The 23,426-nt window shown below is 43.9% G+C and overlaps 1 protein-coding gene and 1 long non-coding RNA gene across 3 annotated transcripts in view; one reads left to right on the top strand and one right to left on the bottom strand.

Moving 5' to 3' along the window:
- Window positions 1-19,579, top strand: part of MROH2B (maestro heat like repeat family member 2B) — a 52,738-nt gene extending 33,159 nt beyond the window's left edge. Inside the window, 15 exon segments of the mRNA XM_079917303.1 lie at window positions 2,163-2,315; window positions 4,456-4,613; window positions 5,138-5,264; window positions 5,738-5,925; window positions 7,198-7,338; window positions 7,739-7,853; window positions 8,488-8,643; window positions 8,894-9,067; window positions 13,189-13,284; window positions 13,286-13,345; window positions 13,681-13,797; window positions 13,801-13,815; window positions 14,493-14,595; window positions 15,631-15,696; window positions 16,041-19,579. Of these exon segments, the coding sequence (XP_079773429.1) occupies window positions 2,163-2,315; window positions 4,456-4,613; window positions 5,138-5,264; window positions 5,738-5,925; window positions 7,198-7,338; window positions 7,739-7,853; window positions 8,488-8,643; window positions 8,894-9,067; window positions 13,189-13,284; window positions 13,286-13,345; window positions 13,681-13,797; window positions 13,801-13,815; window positions 14,493-14,595; window positions 15,631-15,696; window positions 16,041-16,261 (1,890 nt within the window). The 3' untranslated portion in view covers window positions 16,262-19,579.
- The window catches only part of LOC307183157, a 248,489-nt gene extending 227,326 nt beyond the window's left edge, over window positions 1-21,163 (bottom strand). For both annotated transcript variants that reach the window (XR_013827387.1, XR_013827388.1), the window contains exon 1: window positions 19,996-21,163. This is a non-coding gene — a long non-coding RNA (uncharacterized lncRNA). The remainder of the gene's footprint in view (window positions 1-19,995) is intronic.
- Window positions 21,164-23,426: the final 2,263 nt, after the last annotated feature.

The raw sequence follows: 23,426 nt of genomic DNA, 5'->3' as shown, positions 1-23,426 counted from the left end.
AACCATGAAGACATCTAGAAAAGAACATTCCAGGCAGATGGAAACAGCATGTGCAAAGGCCCTGAGGTGGAGAAAGAAGTGGGTCATGAGATCCAAGAGACAGCCCAGAGCTGACTGAAGTGCCTTCCAAGACTTGTTAAGGATCTTGGCTTTGATTCCAATTGGAATCAAAAGCCAGCAGAGGGTTTTGAACAGAAGAGTCAAGACCACTAGGTACACTGTGGCAGCTGTGAAATGTACAAGGGCACCCTTGTGTGAGGCAGCATCATTCCTAACGTGGACATTATAGGTTCATATGTGTATTATGGCAGTTATCCACAGAGGGCAGTAAAGGGTCCAACAAGCTCAGTCACTATGACAATAACAGAGAACTCTCTTGAGAACAGGGCACTTTTCCTAATTTGCAAAAGCTCCTTATGGGCTAGTGGTGGTTCTGCGAGGAGGAATGTGACTGGACTTACATTTTCTGAATGGTCATCGGGCTGCCATGTTGAGACTAAACTATAGGCTGGCAAGACTGAAACTAGTGAGGTTAGTTTGAAGGAAACTGTAAGAATCTACATATGAGATTAGGTGGCCTGGACTAAGGAGGCAGCAGCGGGGATGAGAAGGTGATGAGGACATAGGAGACAAGCCCGTGGGGGACAGGGAGGGAACATATGTCAAATGCCTAAGAAAGTGTCTGATGCATGAGAGGTGCTCGAAAACATGAATTCCCTTTCTTCCTTTCTTCCTAAGCCAATATCCATCCCAATATGAAAAAAAAAAACATAACTGTTGAGCTTGGACCCAGGCAGGCATTTCGTGTTATACAGAATAGAGGCACGAGTCTAGGCCTTGATCTTGGAGCCATGGTAACTCAGAAACCGGCTGGGATATGCAACTACTCGTGAAAAGGAACTCATTTCCTCTCAAAGATGGTTCTACCAAACTTCATCGGGCCATTTAATACTGGAGGAAGTTGGTTGTGAATAGGAATGTTTTCATACCCACAAACTCATAATCATGACCATCTTGCTTGGCTAAAGCCCCAGATAATGCTCCTGGACTTTACTCAAACTTCTAACTTTTCACCTCCCCTGCCTGCCTTTTCATTCATACACACGGAGAGACATATACAACCAAACATTGTGTATAGTTCTTGTTTAGAGACCAAAATTGCAAAGTTTTTCTTTTCTTCACTTTTTATTGACTACTCTTGATCTTGAAACATGCAAAAGCAAAAGACAGCGTTCATAATAATTCACCCTCTGTGTGAAGTAAGTCAGAAAGAGACAAACAAATACCATATGCTGACACATATATATGGAATCTAAAAAAAAAAAAAAGGTTCTGAAGAACCTAGGGGCAGGACAGGAATAAAGACACAGACGTAGAGAATGGACTTGAGGACACGGGGAGGGGGAAGGGTAAGCTGGGATGAAGTGAGAGAGTGGCATGGACATATATACACTACCAAATGTAAAATAGCTAGTGGGAAGCAGCCGCATAGCACAGGTAGATCAGCTCGGTGCTTTGTGACCACCTAGAGGGGTGGGATAGGGAGGGTGGGAGGGAGGGAGACGCAAGAGGGAGGAGATATGGGGATATATGTATATGTATAGCTTCTGATTCACTTTGTTATACAGCAGAAACAAAGCATTGTAAAGCAATTATACTCCAATAAAGATGTTAAAAATAATAATAATTCACCCTCTGTATGGATGCTGTGAGGCACCGGGTATTTAGCACAGCACTTAGTACACAGTGATTTCCTGAATTTTCAAGCCTAGCTATTCTTTGGCAGACACAAGACTTATTTCTATGATACATGAAATGTATGTGAAAGTACTTTACAACATATAAAATGGCATATAAACATTATGCATTATTTTCCCTTTATGGGGTATGATGTAACTTCAGGTTTGGAGAGGAAATTGCCTTGGCAGGCCTGAAATTTAATAAATAATGAAATGATCAAGAGATAACTTCAAGGAAAGTTTACTTAAAGTTGAAAGGTGGTGTCTATGTCCTATTTTAGTATTGTCTCTGGTTTCTATGGCCCCAGTCACATGCTAACTTTGTGGAAATCCCAGTGGTTTCTATTATCCTAAAACCAAGAATAGGTGTCCAGATATGAAGTGAGGTGGCTGATGACATGAGTCTTTCTGGTTCATTCTCAGATTGTCAGTAGACTCATTCCAAGTGAAGAAATGCTCATGTTCCTGGGGGAAACCCTGGACAGTCTGGAGAGCCTCAACCCCACATGTACAAAGGCATGTGGCATCTGGATGATCGCTGCCCTGAAGGCGCAGGGAGCTGCTTTAGAAGATCAGGTGAACCAAGAGCCAATCTGACAACTGAACAGAATTCTAACACTCCTGAAATGCCAATACCAGAAGTAGGTCGCCACTTCTCAGTTGGTCCTCTGATGGGCCACAGGCGGGAGTGCACACGGCCTCAAGAGGCCTCAACAGAGACGCAAGTTGCGTGGGAACAGCCAGGCTCACACTGAGTGCCTGTCTAGGCACTCAATTGCTTCTCTAGTCTGTGATGATAAGAACTTTACAGACTGCCACTCTCTGGTCAGAGGCATGTGGATCATGGAAAACTGGGTTGTGAGGTCTGCAAGGATGAGCGTGACCTTGTGAACGAATGCCTTTAAGATGGCCACTGAGGGCCAAGAGAATTTTCTAATCCCACTGCCACTCTGCGAGCTGCTCTTGAACACCCCATAGGTATTTTCTGGTAAAGAAGGCTGTCATTGGGGAATTGACTAAAAGAAAAGTCTCAGTCCCTCCTACCAACTGGAAAGCAGAGAGAACAGGATTTAAATTCAGGAAGCCTGGTTAAGAGCTCCAAATGGAGATACTCTGTTCTCTCTCTTAAAGTCAGAAACAGAACACCAGCAATTCAGAGATTGAGGAGGAAAAGAATCTTTAACTCAATAAAGGCTTTCCAAGGGGAACAGGAGGAGGAAGTTATGGTCCCCACAGCCCAGAATCAACCACCCTAAATTTAAAATTTTTCCAAAGCATGGCTTTTAGAAATGACCTCTGTGCTAATTACTGTCCAATCAGCTTTTTTCAAAATCATTCATTGAGTACATACTACATGGCAGGCCCTGGGCCAGTCATGAGAGAATCAAAGGTTAATAGATTTGGAATGTCCATGTATTTGTGTGTTTAGCATAAAAGGGGAAGTTGTTCACACACTAAGTAAAGGCTTACAAGAGGGACCTAAATCCTCTCCAAGAATCACTGAAATGGGACTGTGTGGTATTCATGTTTGCAGGATATTTATGATTAAGGAATTATAATTCTGAGAAAATATTATATTTACCTAAAAGTGTCTATCCAAAGTAAGCGGGAAAAATTTCCACTAGAAGCAAACGTTCTTTAGCATGGAGACATGCCCTTGCCCATGTCAAAAGCCAGATGTGTAATATCATTCCCCACTGCACACAGATTAACACCCAAACTCAGAAAGGTGGCCCTCAATGCCCTTTAGCACCTGGCTTCATCATTCCTATCAAGTTATCTTCATCACCTTCGTTCTTTCTTTGCTCCAAACTGGACCATTCTCCTATTCCATAAACCTTTTCCACATTTGCCTCTACCATGCTCTCATGACATTTTTCTATATAGATTTTATGTTTTTACAGCCATCACATTCACAGCAAAATGGAGCTGAAGGTACAGAGTTCCCGTATACCTCCTGTCTCCACACTACCCACATCCCACATCACAGTGGTACATTTGCTACAATCGATGAACGCACATTGACACATCATATAATCACCCAAAAGTCTTAGTTTAAGTTAGGGTTTAGTCTTGGTGTTGACAAATGTCTAATGACACGTGTTCACCACTGTAGTATCATAAAGATTAGTTTCACTGCTCTCTAAACCCTCTGTGCTCTATTCTCAGGGTGTCTGATTTTACATCTTTTCCTGTGCTCTTCCTTCTGATGAGGATGACCTTCCCCACCATCTCCACCTTGCCTTTTGGAATTGCTATATATCCTTTGAGACCCAGACCAGATGTCCCTCCACAGTAACCTCAGTTACTTCTGGATTCCCCTATCAGTCCTGTACCTCTTGTACACCATTTGCCATACAGAGCCTTCTGCATAGCCCTTGGGTATATGGCTGATGTCCTTTATGAGACCACCCATTCCTTTTGAGAAAGGGCTACATCTTATTCATCCCTAGTAAATGCCCCACAGTGCCCAACACAGCACCTGGCATAATGCAGCCTTTCGCTAAATGTTTGCTAAATTGATTTAAGAATAAATGCCCAATTTATCGATAATCGTCCTGAGCAAGAGATAGGCCATGTGTAGAATCAATTGCTTTTTTAACATTATTTCTAATTCATCAACCACCGCCTACAATATGCTGACCGTACGTGACCTAAGCCATCCATGTAGAGGAAAACTGGCAACTCAGTGTTTGATTTGGCTTTTTCTTCTTAGCTGTTGGAGATCTTGGGCATAATTTACCATCACATGCCGGTCCTCAGACAAAAGGAGGAAAGTTTTCAGTTTATGTTGGAAGCCATCTCCCAAATAGCCAGCTTTCACACGGATGCAGTTGTTGCCAACCTTTTACAGAAGCCTCTGCCCTTTGACAGGTAGATTCTAACTGAGTTGGTCCCTTTTCCTAGGGAAGGCCACTCTGTAAGGTATTGGGGAAGAATCTGTGGTTTGAGAGAAAGATAGCAAACAAAAGTTGAAAACACCTCACCTGAATAATTTCAAAAATGGTGTTTGAATCACAGGTAATGGTTTTCCAAGTATTTTTCAAATATATGTCCTCATTGGATGATGAGAGTTTTAGGAGTGTGTGCGTGTGTGTGTGTGTGTGTGTGTGTGTGTGTTTATTTAATAGGAATAAGTATTAGAAAGTGAATATTTCTTCCCTTTCTGGTTGCCTAAAATGAATCTATATGAGAGGTTTCTGTCTTGATGGACATTAACAAACCTCGGCAACCCAAGGCCAGAATGCTAGATTGTTAAATAAAACACCCTTATTATCCCCATGTCCATCCGTCCTTGCAACTGTGATTAGTCATAATGTGGTTTTAGAGGGGATCAGATGAAAAAGCTCACATCCCAAGGAGTAGAGCCTTATCGGCTTCCTGCCGTGCTTCCCTAGTGACACAAAGACACTGTGGAAGGCTCTGGCTGAGAACCCAGCCTCCAGTGGCAAACTCTTGCGAGCCTTCATAGACAAACTGGAGAATGAGTTAGAAGATGACCTCCTGGGGACAGAGGCGATCTCCGTGAGTTGGACAACCTGCCACCCGCCCGGGATGCCACCCCACTCCATCCCACCTGGCACTGGGTGATGTAGCATTAATCGCACTTCTTCCCCTCTCATACCCCGGTTTTAAATCAATTCCAGTTTATATTGGACAAATATGGCAGTGATTTTGTCTGCAGCTGATCATGTTCAGAAGGAAATTTCTCATCAGCCCAAAGAAAATCTGTATCTCTGTATTTCCAAATTAGTCTTCAAGATATCCACTTGTTATTGAAAGACCCCAATACTGGTGCCCCCTGGAGTTTGGAGTCGCCCCACATGGTAGCCCTGAGAGAGAAACACAGCAGGAGTTAAGAAGTTTCCAGACAAATAAACCCTCCCTTTTCTATGTGCTTTTACCGCAAGTGTGGTCAACCTGGAAAGCAATCCTTTGTAGAGAAAACAAACTGGAAGATCAGCCCTGCCTGACCACAGGGTCCTTTCTCCCCTCAGGTGGCCTGTGCAATTTGTGAAGGGGTGTCGACAGGCACCCCTGTCGCAGGCCTGTACCCAAAGCTGTTCGCCCTTTTCCTGAAGCTGGTCAGCTGCACACTGGGCCAGAAGATGCCCACGTCGACCCTAAACCGCCGCCGGCGGGTGATGCAGCAAGGGGAGCGGCAGCAGATCGTAGACCCCTGCAGGTAAACAGCCAGGCGGAGAGGGACTTCCAGAGCAGTCCTGACCCGACTCCAGAAGGGGCTGGCATGGCCTCAACTACCCGTGAAGGAACAAGGCCCCTCCATCCTCGAGCCTCGTAGCTCTTCTTCCCTGGGTACCCGGCATAGTTGCCCAGAACGGTCATACAACGAACAAGCAGTTATGTCCTCTTCCCTAGAGGGCCCAATCCACTTCCTTTGTTTTCTTTCATTGAGACCTTTCAAGGAAAGTTGAAATTCTGTGATTTTCAAGGCCACCAAGGAAAGAATATAAAATAAAAATAAATACCACATTTCCTCAAATCTAAGACTTCTCCAGTTGAAGGAAGCAACATTATTTCGTGTAACATTGAGAAAGGAAAAAAAAAGTCCCAATTAAGTCATGAATCAGTGCTTTCTTATACTATTAAATTTGCATTTTATATTGATCCAAAAAGCTCTTTGAGGATTAGTAGGTATAGTTATCCTTTATCACACTGCTCTGCTTTCCTGTTTTTTTGCATTAACTTTTTGTTCCGATGTCAAATCAACCTTTTTTTTTTTTTTTTTTTTTGCGGTACACGGGCCTCTCACTGTTGTGGCCTCTCCCATAACGGAGCACAGGCTCCGGACGCGCAGGCTCAGCGGCCATGGCTCACGGGCCCAGCCGCTCCGCGGCATGTGAGATCTTCCCCGACCGGGGCACGAACCCGTGTCCCCTGCGTCGGCAGGCAGACTCTGAACCACTGAGCCACCAGGGAAGCCCCCAAATCAACCTTTTTAAAGACATTTTAAATAGCAGTTAGGCTCAGCGCACGTAGTTCCAATAGAACATGTAACTTTACTAAAATGCCCACAGCTCAAAGAGCCATACCTAAATCCATGCATGTACACGCACTGTATACACAGGCAACAGCAACTGCATCACAACTACTGTCTGGCCAACAACTGCAACGCACTATCCATTGCGAGATGCATCCTGATTTCCAAGGTGCTGTTTTGTTTTAGAACCAGTGAAGCAACCTCCATTCATCCAGGAGTGAGCGAGCATTGTAGGGAACATTTTTTTTTAAAAAAGAAACACAATGTGCTATATTTATTCTGTAGAATACAGTGTTTACAAGTGACCAGATCCACACATATCAATACAGAGCCCCAAGACATAATAAGTGAAAATACAGAATACAGACAGCTTGATGATATTTATTAAGGACTTGGGGATTCACAATTCCTTGCATGGTACTGACTGACTTTTGTGGTGCCAACTGTCTCCTTCAGGCTCTCGACTACAACTCTGAAGTGTGTGCAGGCCCAGGCCACGAAAGAAGGGCTGGCCAGAGAATCTGACAACGGAGACAACATGTGGACCCTCCTCAGCAGTCCCAGTAGGCACCACATAGGAGTCTGTGCACTGGCCAGGTAATGTGCAGATACTCCAGAACTGGATACGAAGGAAAACACTGAAGACAAAGTAAAAATTCAACGCAGGCAACTTCACTGACAGCAATTGATTCAGTAAGGACTGAGTCCAGGAGAAAAAAACAGGGAAGAAAGAGCAAAGGGGTTGGGAAGAGACAGCAGGATCAGCCCCAAACTCACCAACCCCGCATTAAATAGTGATACAATGAACACTTTTAGGCAAACTACACTTCAGTCGGGCACTTGGATAGGCTATTATAAAGTTAAGCCTTGGTGCTCTTTCCTTTTTAACATCCCTTTTTGGATCATTTAGTTTCCTGATAGAGAAACAGAACTAAAGTGTCTTCCACTGTTTAGAAAGAAAAAAGCCTCTGCTACAGTGGGAGCCTTGGTTTTCCAGGAGCATGGCAGCGTGGCAACACAGACTCATTCCGGACATCACGGAACAACTCTTCCCATCCCTGACCTCCTCCTCGGAGAACTACCGGATAACGGGCGCAGCTTCCTTCTCTGAGGCAAGGGAGCACAGCCATCCCAGCAGGCTCGTTGGGACCCAGTGGGGTATTTCTCTCAGGAGTTTAGTGGGAATTTGAGCCACGGAAGAGGGACCGTCTCTGGGATCTTTGGCAATGGAGAGATCCAGCTATTGCCAGACACACAGTACCTGAGCAGAGAGAGGGAGAAAGAGAGAGGAAAAAGAACCCAGCCTCATCCTCTTCCTGCCCTGTGGTCTGCAGACATCAACTCCCAAGACAGAGAAGGGTAGAGAATCAACCTGGAAGGGACAAAACAAAATGCAACCAACAAATATATTATGGTCCTTTCAAACTCCGGGATAAAGGCTGACCCAGCCAATGCAAAGAAGGAAATTATCAGTAACTCCTGTTTTCCCTGCTCCATGTTTCCATTTAGATTAGAAATACCTTCTTCACTAGGTATTTTGGTTCTCATCACCACATAACCTTGACCTGCGGGGTGCTCACTTCCAGAGCTTAGTTCCTGCCAGACATTTGAATTCACCCGAGGGCTCCCTCCTCTGCCCCACAAGCAGCTGGGGCCCTACTCTTTAATCATAGCTATAATGCCTTTGGAACTCTCCTGAAGGGCGGCCCTTCCCTGAACTAAGGGGGAGGAGTGTGTCACTTTCAGCTCAGGAAGGAGCCAATCCTTTGGAAGCACGGGAATCTACGGGATGTGCTGATCTTGATGGTTCAGAGTGCCTGGGGCTCCAACGCCATTCTGAGGCAAATGGCCATCCGAGGGCTCGGTAATAGCGCTTCTGGAGCCCCTCACAAGGTAAAAGGAGTTTGGGGGGGCTCGCAAAATAGTTCATCTAAGTAGAGTTTTAAAATAATTATTTACTAACCCACATCCTGTGGTTGCATAGAAATTAAGTGAAAATCCAAATAAGTCGCTGAAGTGGTGGCTCTTGGGTTGAAGGACATGTGACCCTAAAAGAATGTCAATCCCCTTATCTGGGGTCTCCTACCCTATTCCAGATACACATAGAACAATTTTCGAGATTAAGAGACCTTATTTCAAAATAGTAAAGAAGCGCAAGCAGATAAAGTTAGAATCTATCGTCAGAGGCCTCTATCACCTGGCCCGCACCGAGGTCGTCTGTGAAAGCTTGAAGGCTCTAAAAAAGATCCTGGAGCTGCTCACAGACCGAGATGTAAGCTTCTACTTCAAAGAAATAGTGCTGCAAACAAGAACCTTCTTTGAAGACGTAAGTGAGCCTGTTCAGGAATCTTCCCTCCCCAGAAGTGAGTGCAGGTAGTGCTTATAGCAGAAAGAGGTTCAGGTAGTGCTTGTAGCAGACCAGTTTGGTGTCCATTTGCATGCCTTGGCCTGCCCTAGAAACCACCTGCCCCAGAGGTCACCTGTCCCAGGGATCACCTGTCCCACAGATCACCTGCCCCAGAGGTCACCTGCCCCAGAGATCACCTGCCCCAGAAGTCACCTGTTCAATTCCTGTGCAGCCTGTTGGCTTCCTGTGTGTCTGCCTGAGGGTATTCTCTGGCCCAGGAATCATGATTGGTTTGAGCAAGGTGGGCCGCATGTGTTGGGAAAGGACCCTCAAACAACAAGAAAAGAGAGTTTGTAGATAAACTCCCTGGCTTCCTCACCCCTCAGAAGGATGGTGCTCCACTTGCCCATAGGGGTACCACACTCACTAATGTTCCCTTTCGTAGCTCTCCTCTCTTGCCTATCATGCTTCCTGGGCCAACCTCCCAGATAAGTGACTTACACCTAAATCCCCATCTCAAAGTCTGCTGTTGGGATGAACCGGTTTGCAGGGTACAAATAGAGACATAGATGTAGAGAACAAACGTATGGACACCAAGGCGGGAAACAGGGGGTCGGGGGGATGAACTGGGAGATTGGGATGGACGTATATACACTAATATGTATAAAATAGAGAACTAATAAGCTGCTGTATAAAAAATAAAGTTCAAAAATTCAAAAAAAGGAAAAAGAAAGTCTGCTGTTGGGGGTACACAGCTTCTGACAGTACACCCTACAGGGCTAGATGTTATTGCCTCCAACACTACCTTTTCCACGTGCAAGATTTCAAAGACTCAAAATGCTCGCGCAGTTGATTTCATCCAGGAGTCAGTATACTGCCCCATGGCTCATCGGCCAAATTCGACCTGGAGCATCTTTTTGTAAATGAAGTGTTATTGGAACACAGCCATGCTCATTGGTTACATATTATCTATGGCAGCTTTCACACTTCGTCCCGCAGAGCTGATTAGTTGTTACAGAAACCGTGTGGCCCGCAAAGTCTAAATTATTCACTGTTTGGCCTTTTACGGAAAAAATTTGTCAACCCCTGACATGGTTTATAGCCCTCATTTAAAAAAAGATCAGTCGGGCTTCCCTAGTGGCGTGGTTGAGAGTCCGCCTGCCGATGCAGGGGACACGGGTTCGTGCCCCGGTCCGGGAAGATCCCACATGCCGTGGAGCGGCTAGGCCTGTGAGCCATGGCCACTGAGCCTGCGTGTCCGGAGCCTGTGCTCCGCAACAGGAGAGGCCACAACAGTGAGAGGCCCACGTACCGCAAAAAAAGATCAGTCAACAACAATCCTAGGCAAAGGAAGGTCATTTTTCTTTATACCTTCTGGGAAACCAGATTTTATTATTTCGTTTTGGTTTATTCACTGACATCAATGTAAAAAATCTATTTCATATCTAACTTAAACCTATTTTTTGTGATCTAAACCTGCCTGCTCCTGTTATGTGGTCAGAGGAGATGGAAATTTCTGGCTGCCTCCTCCAATGCATCCTTCTTAAACATTAAGGCTTTATTAAATTACCTATTCACCTGATAGTCTCCAGACTGAAAAGTCCTTATTTCCTTCATTATTTACCATAAACCTAATTTTTCAGCTCCTTAAATATTTTACAAGCCAGTGACTGTGTTGTATCCCTAAATGAGACCTGAGATGTATTAAATACAATCTAAAGAAAAATTGCCTCTCAAATCCAATCTTTTCCTATTTATTCACTCCAAATTTTTTTAATCTTGCCCTTTCTTCCTGACTCTTTAGCAATTTATTAACTACACGAACCTCCAGACTGCAGTCTGCAACACTCGCCCTCAGTCAAACGTCCTCCAGCATTGTATTTTTCAGTTTCTCTTGTTTGTGTACTAGCCTAAACCTGGCCTTTGAGAGCAGCGTTCTGCTGGTTTCCAACTATTTTCTCCAGTGTACCAATATTTACTTTTAATTCTCATCTTGTCCCCAAAAATACTTACTGGGCTCTCACTCAATTTAGTATCTTCTGTAAAATAATGAAGATGTTCTTTTTTTCATTACACAAATAATTGATGACAATCTTTAACAACAAAGGGTTAAAGTCAGCCCTACAGAGCCCCATCTGTTAGGTTTCCCTGGACTTTTGCTGATCCAATGATAGTAACTCTCTTGGATCTGAGCCTCCAATAATCACAAGTCAATCTACAAGTTTTGTGGTCAAGAGAATATTTCTCAGTCGTAATGCATAAGAAAAAAAAAAAACAGCTAAAGTCTATCTGGTTGTTAGGTTAGACCTTTCGCATTCCTAATAGGTATCGATTTCATCACATTTGCATAAACGTAAAGTTTGACAAAAATTGAGTCTTAGTCATGACATGCTATTTACAGTCCTATAACGCTCTCTTTCTGCAAATATATTCAACTATGATACTTTGCCCCTATATTTTTCTGTAGATTAAGCATACAATTCTGTAATCTCTAAGTTTTCCCTTTCTTCTCTTCAATATTTAAGTACTTTGTTGAAAATCTAAAAATATGGCTACACTTTGAAGAAGTGGTAGAACAGAAAATATTGGCTGCTGTCCCATGCTCTAGGACCTGCTCACTGCTATTTCCCTCGCTGGCACCTGAGTAAAACTTTAATATCTCTCCCAGCACCCAAAACACTTTACCCCTTCTCTTTTCCGTTTTTTCATCATCCCAATTGGTTGATTCTCCCTTGACCTATCATTAGGTCTTTGATTTTAGAAAATTCAGAGGACTCTTTTTAAGTAAATACCTCTCTACCTTTTAGATACTTTGTTACTGGTTTGCTTTCTTTTTCTAAAAAGGGATCTTTAAAATATATACCTTGACCTTACTCCTAGTACATTTAAAGAACAGTTCTACTTACATTTCCCTTCTATGAGGTCACATCTCATGTTATTCAATTAACTTTTCTAGCCTTTTCCTAACAAGCCATCTTTATTCTTTTATGGAAGATCTTTGTTAACTTCCATTTTCATGGCATTTTTGTGTATGTGCCCACTTCTCACACATTTTATTTTGCCATTGAAATAAACTCCTCTATCTTCTCCCCCTCATATTCATAGGAGTGCTTTTTTATTGGCCCTTGTTTGTTGCTAATCTGAATAATATTCTGGGGAATTCCCTGGTGGTCCAGTGGTTAGGGCTCTGCGCTTCCACTGCAGTGGGCATGGGTTCGATCCCTGGTCAGAGAACTAAGATCCTGCATGCCGCGAGGCACAGCCAAAAAAATTTTTTTTAATTTTTTAAATAAATAAATAATATTCTGCTACTCAGGATGGCTTTTCCTCTCATCCCTCTGCCTTTCTACGGGTATTTGAAACTAGTTTTCTAGATACCCCCCAAAAAAAAAGAATACTTCCAGAAAATTCACCAGAACTCTGAACCATATCAACGAAGTGTCTGAGATAATAGAAGGCCATCTTTCTCCACCACCTTACCCTTTGGCTCTAAAAAGCATTGCCATACTCTGGTTCCTCTTCAGATCACATACATCCTTCATCTTTTACTAAAAAGCACTGCCCACCCTCCTGGACAACAAGCAAGGCAGTTCCATAACTTCACATACAAGAGTAGGGCTAAGCACTTGTTTATCTGCTCTCTCTCTGACACAAGGCCCACATTTCTGAGCTTCCTGTAATCCCTTTGGAAAGTATTTGGGATCTTGGAGAAGAGTCCTAGGCCTTGGGCAATTTAGATCAGAGGCCCCATAACTCCAGGCTAATGACGCAATCAGGCTAATTTGTACAAAGCACAGAACAAACAAGCGCCCTCCCCGGCCTTGTGCTGCCAGCACCCCCTGTTTATTACTCCTGTGGTCACATTTCCCCACTAGCTCGTCAGAGTCAGAAACCAAGTCTCCAGCTCTAAATTCATGTCCTGTGGGTAGAGAGCTGCTGGGAAACGAAAGGCATTCTTGGGACACCCAGGGGCTATGCCAAAGGTGCGCCAGGGCTCCAGCCTGCCTCTACGGAAGTGGGAAAGGGTGGGTAAGGTAGGGGTACCAGCTGGGAATGGCCTGTGTGGAGGACTCACCCACAACACGTATCTGTCAGCACAGGAGCAGGATGATGTGAGGCTGACTGCCGTCCTCTTATTTGAGAATCTGGCATCCCTAACAGGAAGAAGGTGGAAGATTTTTTTTGCTGAAGAAATAAAAAAAGAGCATGATTTCGTTCCTTCTCCACCTCTGGGATCCCAATCCCAGGATTAGAACTGTAAGCGGCCCTTGTACAGACACCTGCACCTCCTCCTCTCCCCATGGCCGAGAGGGTGCCGGGAAGCCCGGTCTAGCTGGACCGGAAGCCAGGTCTGAAGGCACCACTCGCAAATGAACCTGAAAACCAATTTTCCCATCCTGGGTGCTTTTTTGCCATCACTTCCCGAGTTTGCGCTTCCATCTTTGAAACTGGGAAGGTGGCAGCACTGACTGTAAAGCCCTCACATCACTGATTTTTACTGCTCCTTTCCCAACACACAACCAGTCAGTGTGTCTTCCCATCTGGAAGGGGAGCCAACATTATGGACTGTGTTGCAGGAAGCTGTTTTTCAGGCTTGCCGTGATGTCCTGATCATCTGCATTCCTTTTCTGGGCCTCCAGGAACTCTATGGGGTATTAGATCATCTCCTTGATGGTCAGGATCTACCAAGGGCCAGGGATTTCTACAGGTAATTCTGTGTGAAGCTGGTGAGTGTGCAGTAGGTGCTGCTTCCAAAAAAATGCAGGCCAAGAGTCCAGGCAAATCCCAGAAGGCAAAGAGCATAGCAAGGAATCCCAGCCAGAGCCAGAACCATCTGAGAAGGACAGCAGTGATTCTGGGTATCCTGTCACATCACCTTCTGCTCTGTCCCCAAGTCCCCACTGGGATCTGTTCTCGATTCCTGAAACTCATCTGTTGATTAGCCCTATAAGCCCCAGTGCCACCCTGATTAAATTTAGAATGAACCAGCCATAACACACCTTCCAACAGAACAATTAATGGCTGTATGCGTGCTCACTCCTTTAGATGTGAGCACACATCTAAAGGGCCTATAGGATGCTGAATTTCGTAAAGTGTCGCTTCTCAGTTGCCCTCTTTTCTTTTTTAATTTTATTGAAGTATACAACTATACTTTACATTATTGTGTTAATTTCTGCTGTACAGCAAAGTGACTCAATTTTACATATATATATTCTCTTCATATTCTTTTCTATTATGGTTTATCACAGGATATTGAATACAGTTCCCTGTGCTATACAGTAGGACCTCGTTGTTTATCCATCCTATATATGAGTTTGCATCAGCTACCCCAAACTTCCAGTCCTTCCCTCCCCTCCCCCCTCCCCCTTTCAGTGGCCCTCTTTGTAACACACATCTCTTCCAGGCAAAGAAAAACCAAGAAATCCTGTGGATCCTCCACACACACTCATTCACCTTCTTCAGCAGCAGCTGGGAGCTGATCAGGAGCGTGGCCACCAAACTCACAGGTGAGGGCACGTCCACGCTCTCCACTCACAGGTCTGCTCTCTGCCATCCAGTTTTGCTTTGCCTGGAAGCTACCCCAGCGTGAATGCCGATATGACTGGGAAGACCAAAAAAAAAAAAAAAAGAAAAACAGGAAAGCCAGAAAGAATTCATTTTACATCTTACAACATCTTCCCTCAAAAGAACCTGTTCTCTTTGCAGACTTACAGTAACAGCTTCTGAATTGCCAACACTCACTTTCTTTCCATCAGACCATTCTCCCTACTGGGTCCTTCATGCTTCTTCTGGTTCCAAGTCATTGCTCCTTCTTTTCCCCAAGTCTTTGATCCAAGCCTGCTGCCCCTGCCTAAGTGTTTTCCTTTGCATCATCCCTTAATATAAACCACAGTCAACCTTCTAAGCTCAGTTCGAGCTGACAGCTTTAGAAGCAATCTGATACTAGTGGAAAGTGTGTGGGCATGGGGACCAGCGGACCTTGGCTCTGCTGTGTGATTCTGGACAAGTCACTTAATTTCTCTGTGCTGCCTCTCTGTCTGATCTATAAAATAAAAGAGGAAAGTAAGTGAATCTCTGAGGATCCTTCTATTAGGAAATTCTAAGTCTTATCATGAAACCCATTCCAACTAATCCAGCCCCCAGCAAATAGGCCCACTTGGTTGGCCACATTTAAGATTGAGTTAAAACCTAAGGACTCTTACTGGATCATGTAGAGGATCCCCCTAACTACACTGTAACTTTTTGGAAGACAGGGACCATAGCTTATTCACGTGTGAAACCCTGACAACTGCCGCCCCCTGGAGGACACGGTGTGAGTTTTCCCAAATACATGGTGGGTGAGTGACCACTTCCAGACGTGGCACTCAAGACCCCATAGACATCACCCTCACATCATCCTGGGGGTGCAAAGGGAGTCTATAGCTTGTGCATTCACTAGCTAGATCACTTAACTTCTTACCAGGTGCAGTGTGCCCCGACCTGCTTTCCGTGGCCTGTTCCTCTACAGTGAAATCAGTAACTTTCTCTCCTGTTGATTTTAGATGCCATTGTTCTCAATTTGACCTACCAATATGTGGAGTTAATAGACAGAGAACAGCTGACCACACGCGAGTACCAGCCCTAGCTTCTGCCCAGGGTACTGTTACATTCTTAGAGAAAGAGAAACTATGCTGCTCCAAGTCCCATGTCAGCCATAAAATCGTAGTGTAAAATCGTAGTGCACCCCATTATCAATCGTCTCTGATGCTCCCTAGATACTGGAATTTCTCCAGAGTGTAAGGTGACCCCCAGCTCCATCCCACTGCAGGCATCATTCCCAACAGACTTCGATTTTCCAATTGTTTATAAACCTACTGCTCACAAGGCAAGGATCTTCTCTTCCCTTATCTCAGTGTTAAAATAAACGCTCAATTTGTGGATCCAAATCCTACCTCTTAGGGTAAAACGTGAGCATGGGGGCCTGAGCCCCACCCAGCACTGACCCTAAGTGGGAGCCTTCCTGTGCTGCACAGCTTGGGCCTTGGCTTTCTTCATTCACTGGACATTGCTATTCTCTCCATTTCAGGGCTTCAAGCACTTCAAAAAGACCCCTGCATGAGTGTCCAGAGAGCAGCCGAAGCTGCCTTGCAGACCCTCTCGAGAAGGTGCAGAGAGATGAGCAACCATCCATAAACCATCAGGAAATAAACCGCTAGGCCTTTTCTATAACGGACTCTTGTCTTCATCCTCATAACTCACAAACTTGCAACATCTTGAGGAAAGAGACGGCACCTAGTGTGGGGATGCTGAAGTGGTGGTATCTTCCTTACCCGCCAGGCTCTCCCTGGTGGCTTCTGTTAGCAAAAACCACGCCCACCAATTCACTTGAGGAATAACTTGTGATTTGAGCGGTGACAGCCCCATGGCTTTGCATAGGACAGCCCTCTATCTTGGGAAGCTTACATCCCAGCAGATATCAAAAAATGACAGAACATGAAACAATTCTGCCGCCATTAAGAGGAGAACCACTGCCATTTCCCACACGGAGCCCTTTTGTCTCATATCTTTGCCAGCTTTGGCTTATTACTCACACTCTTTTCTCTCTAAAGAACAGTCTTACGACAAACTTTAACCTGTCTGTTCTTAAGTTGTAATTTACGTGTCGAGACTGTGCCAGGTACTTTTCTACAAAAGCCCCTTTCTGACATTCTATTAAATCTCATAGTTTCCTTTCCATTTTTATCCTGGAACATTGATCCCTTTGAACTGTATGCGGGTGCGCATGTGTTAACCTTCGTAGCATCTGAACAATAACTCTTCACTCTTTTTTCACAATGCACACCTGAAAGGTTACATACAGGCAATCACGTACAGACAAAGAAGTTTCTAACACAGAGCCTGGGACTCATTTAACACCACCGCTATCAGGATCATTCATGAGCAACATTATTTTTTTGCTATTATTTTTATCTTATTGACATTTAAATTTCAAACACTGAACTCAAGTATATGCTGGCCCTTCGTTCAGATTTTTGAAATAAAGATAAATGGACAGACAGCTTTAAGGGTGCAATGTATTTAACATTGCATGTTAAATAATTAAAGAAAATCTAAGGGGTGGCATAACTATATACCTTTATACATTTAGTAGCACAAGTATAGGGACAAGCCATGCAATTGGAGGAAAAGACCTGTTCAGGACCGAACAGAGAGGTCCCTGGCTGCTGACAGAATCTCCCCTTAACTTCAGACTTGAGAAAAACCAGGAGTCTGTCAGTATACAAAAACCACTGAATTCAGGACAAACAGTAACAGGATATTAAGGAATTGGCTCTAGCCAGTTGGGATTGTGGAGGCCAGTCTGAAGTAAGCAGGGTTGGCTGGAGGCTGGAAATGTTGCAGCTCAAGTCGAGGATCTGTAGATTAGAACAGCAGTCTAGAGACAGAATGGTTAGTGCATTCTTCAAAGATCCCCAGTTTTCCAAACAAGTTCTAGGATGCTTCACTCAAACAGCGGCAACTTATTAAACTGATGTTCCTCTTTATAAATCCCTATTACCTATATTCTAACCCCTTCATCCCCAAGCTCTTTGGAAAAGCATCTTTTCTTTCTACAAAACATTTTAAGAACCAAAGGAATCTTTTAGGTCAGAGATTTTAGGCCAGAGTCCCATTTATTCATTCACTTAACAAATATTTGTTGACTGCCTATAATCTACAAAGCACTGTTATAGCCACTGGGGCTACAATCGTTGAGGAGAAAAATTCTACCCTCGTGGAGCTTATACTCTATGACATCTGTGTAGAAATTCCAGAGGATGGAGCCAGCCTCCAAGATGGCTCCACGATTCCTTCCTCCTGATGGTTACGTACCCCCCTCCCACAGTGAACAGAAATGCCCTGTGCAATCAATACAACAGTTCCGAAGTAACAGTGTAACTTCCAAGCCAAGGTCATCGTATTGCACTCTCTTGAATCACTCACTCCGGGGGAAGCCAGCTGCCAACATAAGGACACTCAAGTGGCCCAAAAAGAGGTCCATGTGGCCAAGAATTGATGCCTCCTGCAAACAAGCAGAGCTAACTTACTAGGCTCGTTAATGAGCCATCTTGGAAATGGATCCATGAGCCCCGGGTAAAGCCTTGAGATGACTGAAGCCTCAGTTGACACACTGACTGGACTATGGGATAAAAGACAGACTGCCCAATTAAATTTGAATTTCAGGTGAACGATGAGTAACTTTTTTAGTAAAAGTATGCCCTGATTATTGCATGGGGCACACTTCTACTAAAGAATTATTTATCATTTTTCTAAAATTCAATTTTAACTGAGCATTTTATATTTTTATTTGCTAAATCAAGCAACCCCAGTGCAGTCTAACGGGAGTCCTGGGCCGGAATCACTAAGCTAAACCACTCCTGAATTCCTGAACCACAAAACTGTATGAGATAATAAATCCATGTTGTCTTAAGGCACTAAGCTTTAAGGTAATTTGCCTCGCACCAGTGGATAACTATTACACAGAAAGTCTGTGATTCCACTCAAAGTTGTATGCAAATTTCTGTGCAGAATTGCATAGGTGTATTTTCTGGGTAATGGCTTTGATTAAATTCTTAATGGAGTCAGAAGCTATTCCCAAGCATAACATACATGAAACAGAGCAAGAAAAAGAAGGCAAGAGACACAGGTTTAGTTGACCTCTTTGACGGGTTAAGTCAAATGACATTTCCAATAGAACTTTCTGCAATGACGGAAATGTTCTATATCTGCACTGGCCAATATGGTGGCCACTAGCCACGTGTGGCAACTGAACACTTGAAATGTGGCTAGTCCATCGGAGGAATTAAGCTTTTAATTTTAAGTTTAAGTAGCCATTATGTAGCTAGTAGCTACAGTATTGCACAAGACGATATCAGAACATGGGGCAAAGAGTCGTAACAGAATTTGGGCTGAGCCACGCAGAACTATAGGACGTTCTCAAAAAGTATAAATTCACTGACACAAGACCTCGTCTGATACTTCTTTATATATCCATCCCCACTATTACTCTCCACCCATCCTAGCAACCAGCAGAGCCTTCCTTATCATTGCTTTGTGGAAATTAGGTAGAATGGCCCCACGAAACACGCATCACAACTAAATCTTTGTCTAAACCCTAATCTTGGAAGGATTCACCCTGACAAGAATTTCCGAGTCTCTTTTTATCATATTCCAGCTTCACCCCTTACTAGCTGTGTGCCTTGGTAAAATCATTTTACCTCTCCGTACTTCAATTTCCACATCTGTAAATTGGGATCATAATTATCTACCTCAAGGTGCTATTGTGAAGATTAAATGTATTAATGTACATGTAAAGCACTTAGAAACCTCGCACAGAATCATTTTTAAGCAAATGTTAACTATACAATGTATATAGTAACTGTAAGGCGAGGCAGGGGAACGCAATCAGACTCACAGCTTGCATCAGACCAAAACTTTCCGGACCACCCAGTTCCAGAAACTGACCTGGAGACTTTCCGGACCACCCAGTTCCAGGAACTGACCTGGGGACTTTCCACCCGGCCCAGCCTTCCCGCCTTTCGAAGGGCGGGACTAATGGCCCCAAGACTGATGCAACCGGCATCAGATATTGCCACGATACCCGAAAAGACCACCAAATAAGGAATACCCTGCGCCCTCCCGGATTCGCCACACCCCTTTCCCTTCTTCCCCTATAAATTCTGCCCAAACCCTCGCCCAGGCGCGACTTCTCTGGCCCCTTTCTCTCGGACCAGTGAACCTCGCCCGGGAGCGTTCTCAAATAAAGCTTGTTTAAGCTCTCCTCCGTTTCTTGGTGCCGTTCCTTACAGTAACAAATGTATTCTTAGAATCACAAATTTTAACATAAACTCAGCGACTTGCATATAAAGCCAGCTGATTATCCTTACCCCACGTGGCCACGTTCCTGGCTCGGCGAACGTTGCTGCGCTTCTTGAGAGGATGTAGACAAGGCGGCCCCTCTAGTCAGAGGATCCCAGCTCAGCTGCTCTGGCGGCCTCTAACTGACTGCAATTCCCCATCGCAGCCTTCTTACTTGCTGTCTTATCATACAGAATAAGCCACAGTCAGGCTGTGTGACAGGCGAAATTTAGACCTATTTGCTCTCCCCAGCAATTATTTCTCGTAATGCCGCCCAACCACTACCTTCCGCTCTCAAAGAGTTGCCCCCCGCCCCCCTTGATGCCTCTCTTTCCGTCAGTCCTCCACTGGCCTCCATGGTTCATCTCTATGGTTCAAACACAGCCATGTTACTTGGGGCAGAGAGACTTACTGAGGGTCTTAGGGAAAAAGAGTTACAGAGAAAAATTATGTTCAAGAACTCGTGAAGAATGCAGATTTGTTTATCATTGTTACTCTTGCTGCTTGCCTCACTATTATTTGCACATGTAATTGGTTTTCAACTTGTGTTTACTTTAGGATAGAGATTCAATGATGTTCACAGACTGCTTAATGGGCCAGCGCTACTTTGAAGCGCTCTGAATCACATTATTTTGCAATTCAGCGCTCTGCCCTTTAACCCAACAATGAGAGCCAGTGTTCTGCTGGTAAATCAGGGATGTTTAGCTTGGCTGACCTTGCTAAGAAGGCAGTTTTACCAGAAAAGAGGAAAATAAAAAATCACAGATGGGAAGAAAGAAATAGGCTTCCAAAGAAAGAAGCCAGGGGGATTGCTTCTTGGAATTGTCCCCTTGCCACCATAGTTTTAAAAGTTAAAATCAAGACCAGGCACTTCTTCTGGAGACCTCAAGAGACTCCAAGATTGCAGCAAATTATTTTCTAAAAGTGTTTTATTATCACTTGATTTAGTCCCCAACTCTGCCACTCTCCTTCAGATTACCTAAGTATAAAACTAGAGAATGCATGTCAGTCACACATGGTAGCATCCTGTGAGCTAATCAGGAGATTTGATCTACACCCCTGACAGAAAGCAACTCTCTGACAAGCAATCTTCTATAGCTGCAGTCTGGGAATTATCATTTCTTGGAATTTCTCTTTCTTTCTAATTTACTGCAGGTATCCCTAAGACTGGGACAGTAGAAAACATGGGTAGAGTCAGGAGCAACATGAGGGAAAGAAAGTGGGGTTCATTACAAAAATGTACGTGTGTTTGCATACATATGAAAATCACCAAGTCATGACCTGAGAAATGGCGTTTACTTCTTAACTCTACTTTGTCAAACTTTATTTATCCAAAAAAAAACCAATCTTACTTATTTGTATTCCTTCTGGACACAACGTCCTGGATTTTATTTATTGAATTATGTGGTTATCCTGAAAGCAAGATAAATTTGGAGAGCACGATTTTCTACATATATGTGACTCATAGTTTCTTTTTCAATTTGGGAGCCACCGAAAAACACAAGATAGGAAATCCTTCCTTCTACCCTACCTACCACTTCCTCCAAATATTCTGAGGTAAATCTTGAGGATTAAATTGACCAATGCCCTAATACTTCAATTGAACATTGGTCAAAAAGAAGCTCAATCTTAAAAATGGGAAACCTAGAGAATTGCTTATTAGTCTGCAGGACAGTTTAACCAGGACTTTTAAAATTTTTCTGGGAAAGATGGGAGAGTTGAAAGTTATCTTTACCTTGAGTCCAGTGGAATTATAAGAAAGTCATTAATTATCCCACATCCAGCCCTCAGTGACTCTGCTTAGGGCTGGGATGGTAAGAATGTGCCAGACCTGTGGATGGAGGTAGACAGGCCTGTGGGGCTATTATCCAGTCTGTAACTTCCATAGAGGATGGAATGGAGCCCCGTGACAATAGCAGAAAGGTGTTACTAAGAGATGAAGATGGCTAAATAGCAAAGGGCCAAATATTGAATGACAAATCAGGTTACACTATATCTGGAAGACCCTGGGTAGCCAGAAGAAGTTCTTGAACAAGGTAATAAAATAATAACTTAGTATTTTAGCATGTAATTACCAGATTAGATAAACTGGTAAGTCAGACAGTAGGTGATAGACTTTTGGACTCAGGAGCTATTATAAAAAGAAATGACAGGGTGGTAAATTACTAGTAAGGAGATTGAATCAGTAATCAGAAACCTCTCAACAAACAAAAGTCTAGGGCCAGATGTCTTCTCCGGTGAATGCTACCAAACATTTAAAGGAGAGTCAATACCAATCTTTCTCAAAAGCTTCCAAAAACTAGAACACTTCCAAAATCATTTTATGAGGCCTGCATTACCCCGATACCAAAAGCAGACAAGGATGCTACAAGACAGGAAAGTTACAGACCAATATCCCTGATGAATATAGATGCAAAAGTCCTCAGCAAAATATTAGCAAATCAAGTTCAACATTATATTAAAAGGATCGTACACCATGATATGCTTGAGTGAGATTTATGGCATAACTTAGTTCATAGGAATCTAGATCAACTTTCTCTTCTATGAAATATCATGTCAACCAACTGCATTGATGACATGCGGATTGGACCTAGTGAACGAGAAATAGCAACTACTCTAGACTTATTGGTAAGATATTTGTATGTTAGAGGTTGGGAAATAAATCTGACTAAACTGAGAGTATCTCAGTGAAATTTCTAGCGGTCCAATGGTGTGGGGCCATGTGGAGACATCCCATCTACAGTGAAGGATAAGTTGTTGCATCCTGCCACTCCTACAACCAAGAAAAGCACAACGTCTAGTGGGCCTCTCCACAGCAAAAAAAAAAAAAAAAGTGCTGCAACAGGCCTTAGTATTTTGGAGCCAAGCCCTGCCATCCTCTGCAAATAAATACTCTTCTTTCAAGAAACAACTCTTGGCTTGCTATTAGGCCTTAGTAGAGACTGAACACTTAATTGTGGGCCACCAAGTTACCACGTGAGCTGAGCTGCCCATCATGAACGGGGTGTTATCTGACCCACCATGCCAGAAATTTGGACATGCACAGCGGCACTCCATCATCAAATAGAAGTGATGTATATGTGATTGGCCTGAGCAGGCCAAAGCGCATAAGTAAGTTATGTGAAGAAGTGATGCAAATGCCTATAATCCTTACTCCTGCTACACTGCCTTCTCTCACCCGTGTTCACCTATGGCCCCATGGTACACGATGAGCGCCATGATCAGCCGACAAAGGAAGAGAGAACTCATGCCTGGTTTACAGATGGGTCTGCACAATATGCAACCACCACCCATGAGCAGACAGCGGTGACACTACAGCCCCTTCTCTGAAAACAGCAGTGAAGGGAAATCCTCCCAGTGGACAGAACTTTGAACAGGGCACCTCATTGTCCACTTTGCTTGGAAAGAGCAGTGGTCAGACGTGCGATTATATACAGATTCCTGGGCTGTGTCCCATGAT

The sequence above is a fragment of the Stenella coeruleoalba genome (genome assembly GCF_951394435.1).
Source record: "Stenella coeruleoalba genome assembly, chromosome: 3".
Lineage (NCBI taxonomy): Eukaryota > Metazoa > Chordata > Mammalia > Artiodactyla > Delphinidae > Stenella > Stenella coeruleoalba.
The sequence above is the reverse complement of the archived record's forward strand: the minus strand, read 5'-3'. Positions and strand labels throughout refer to the sequence as shown.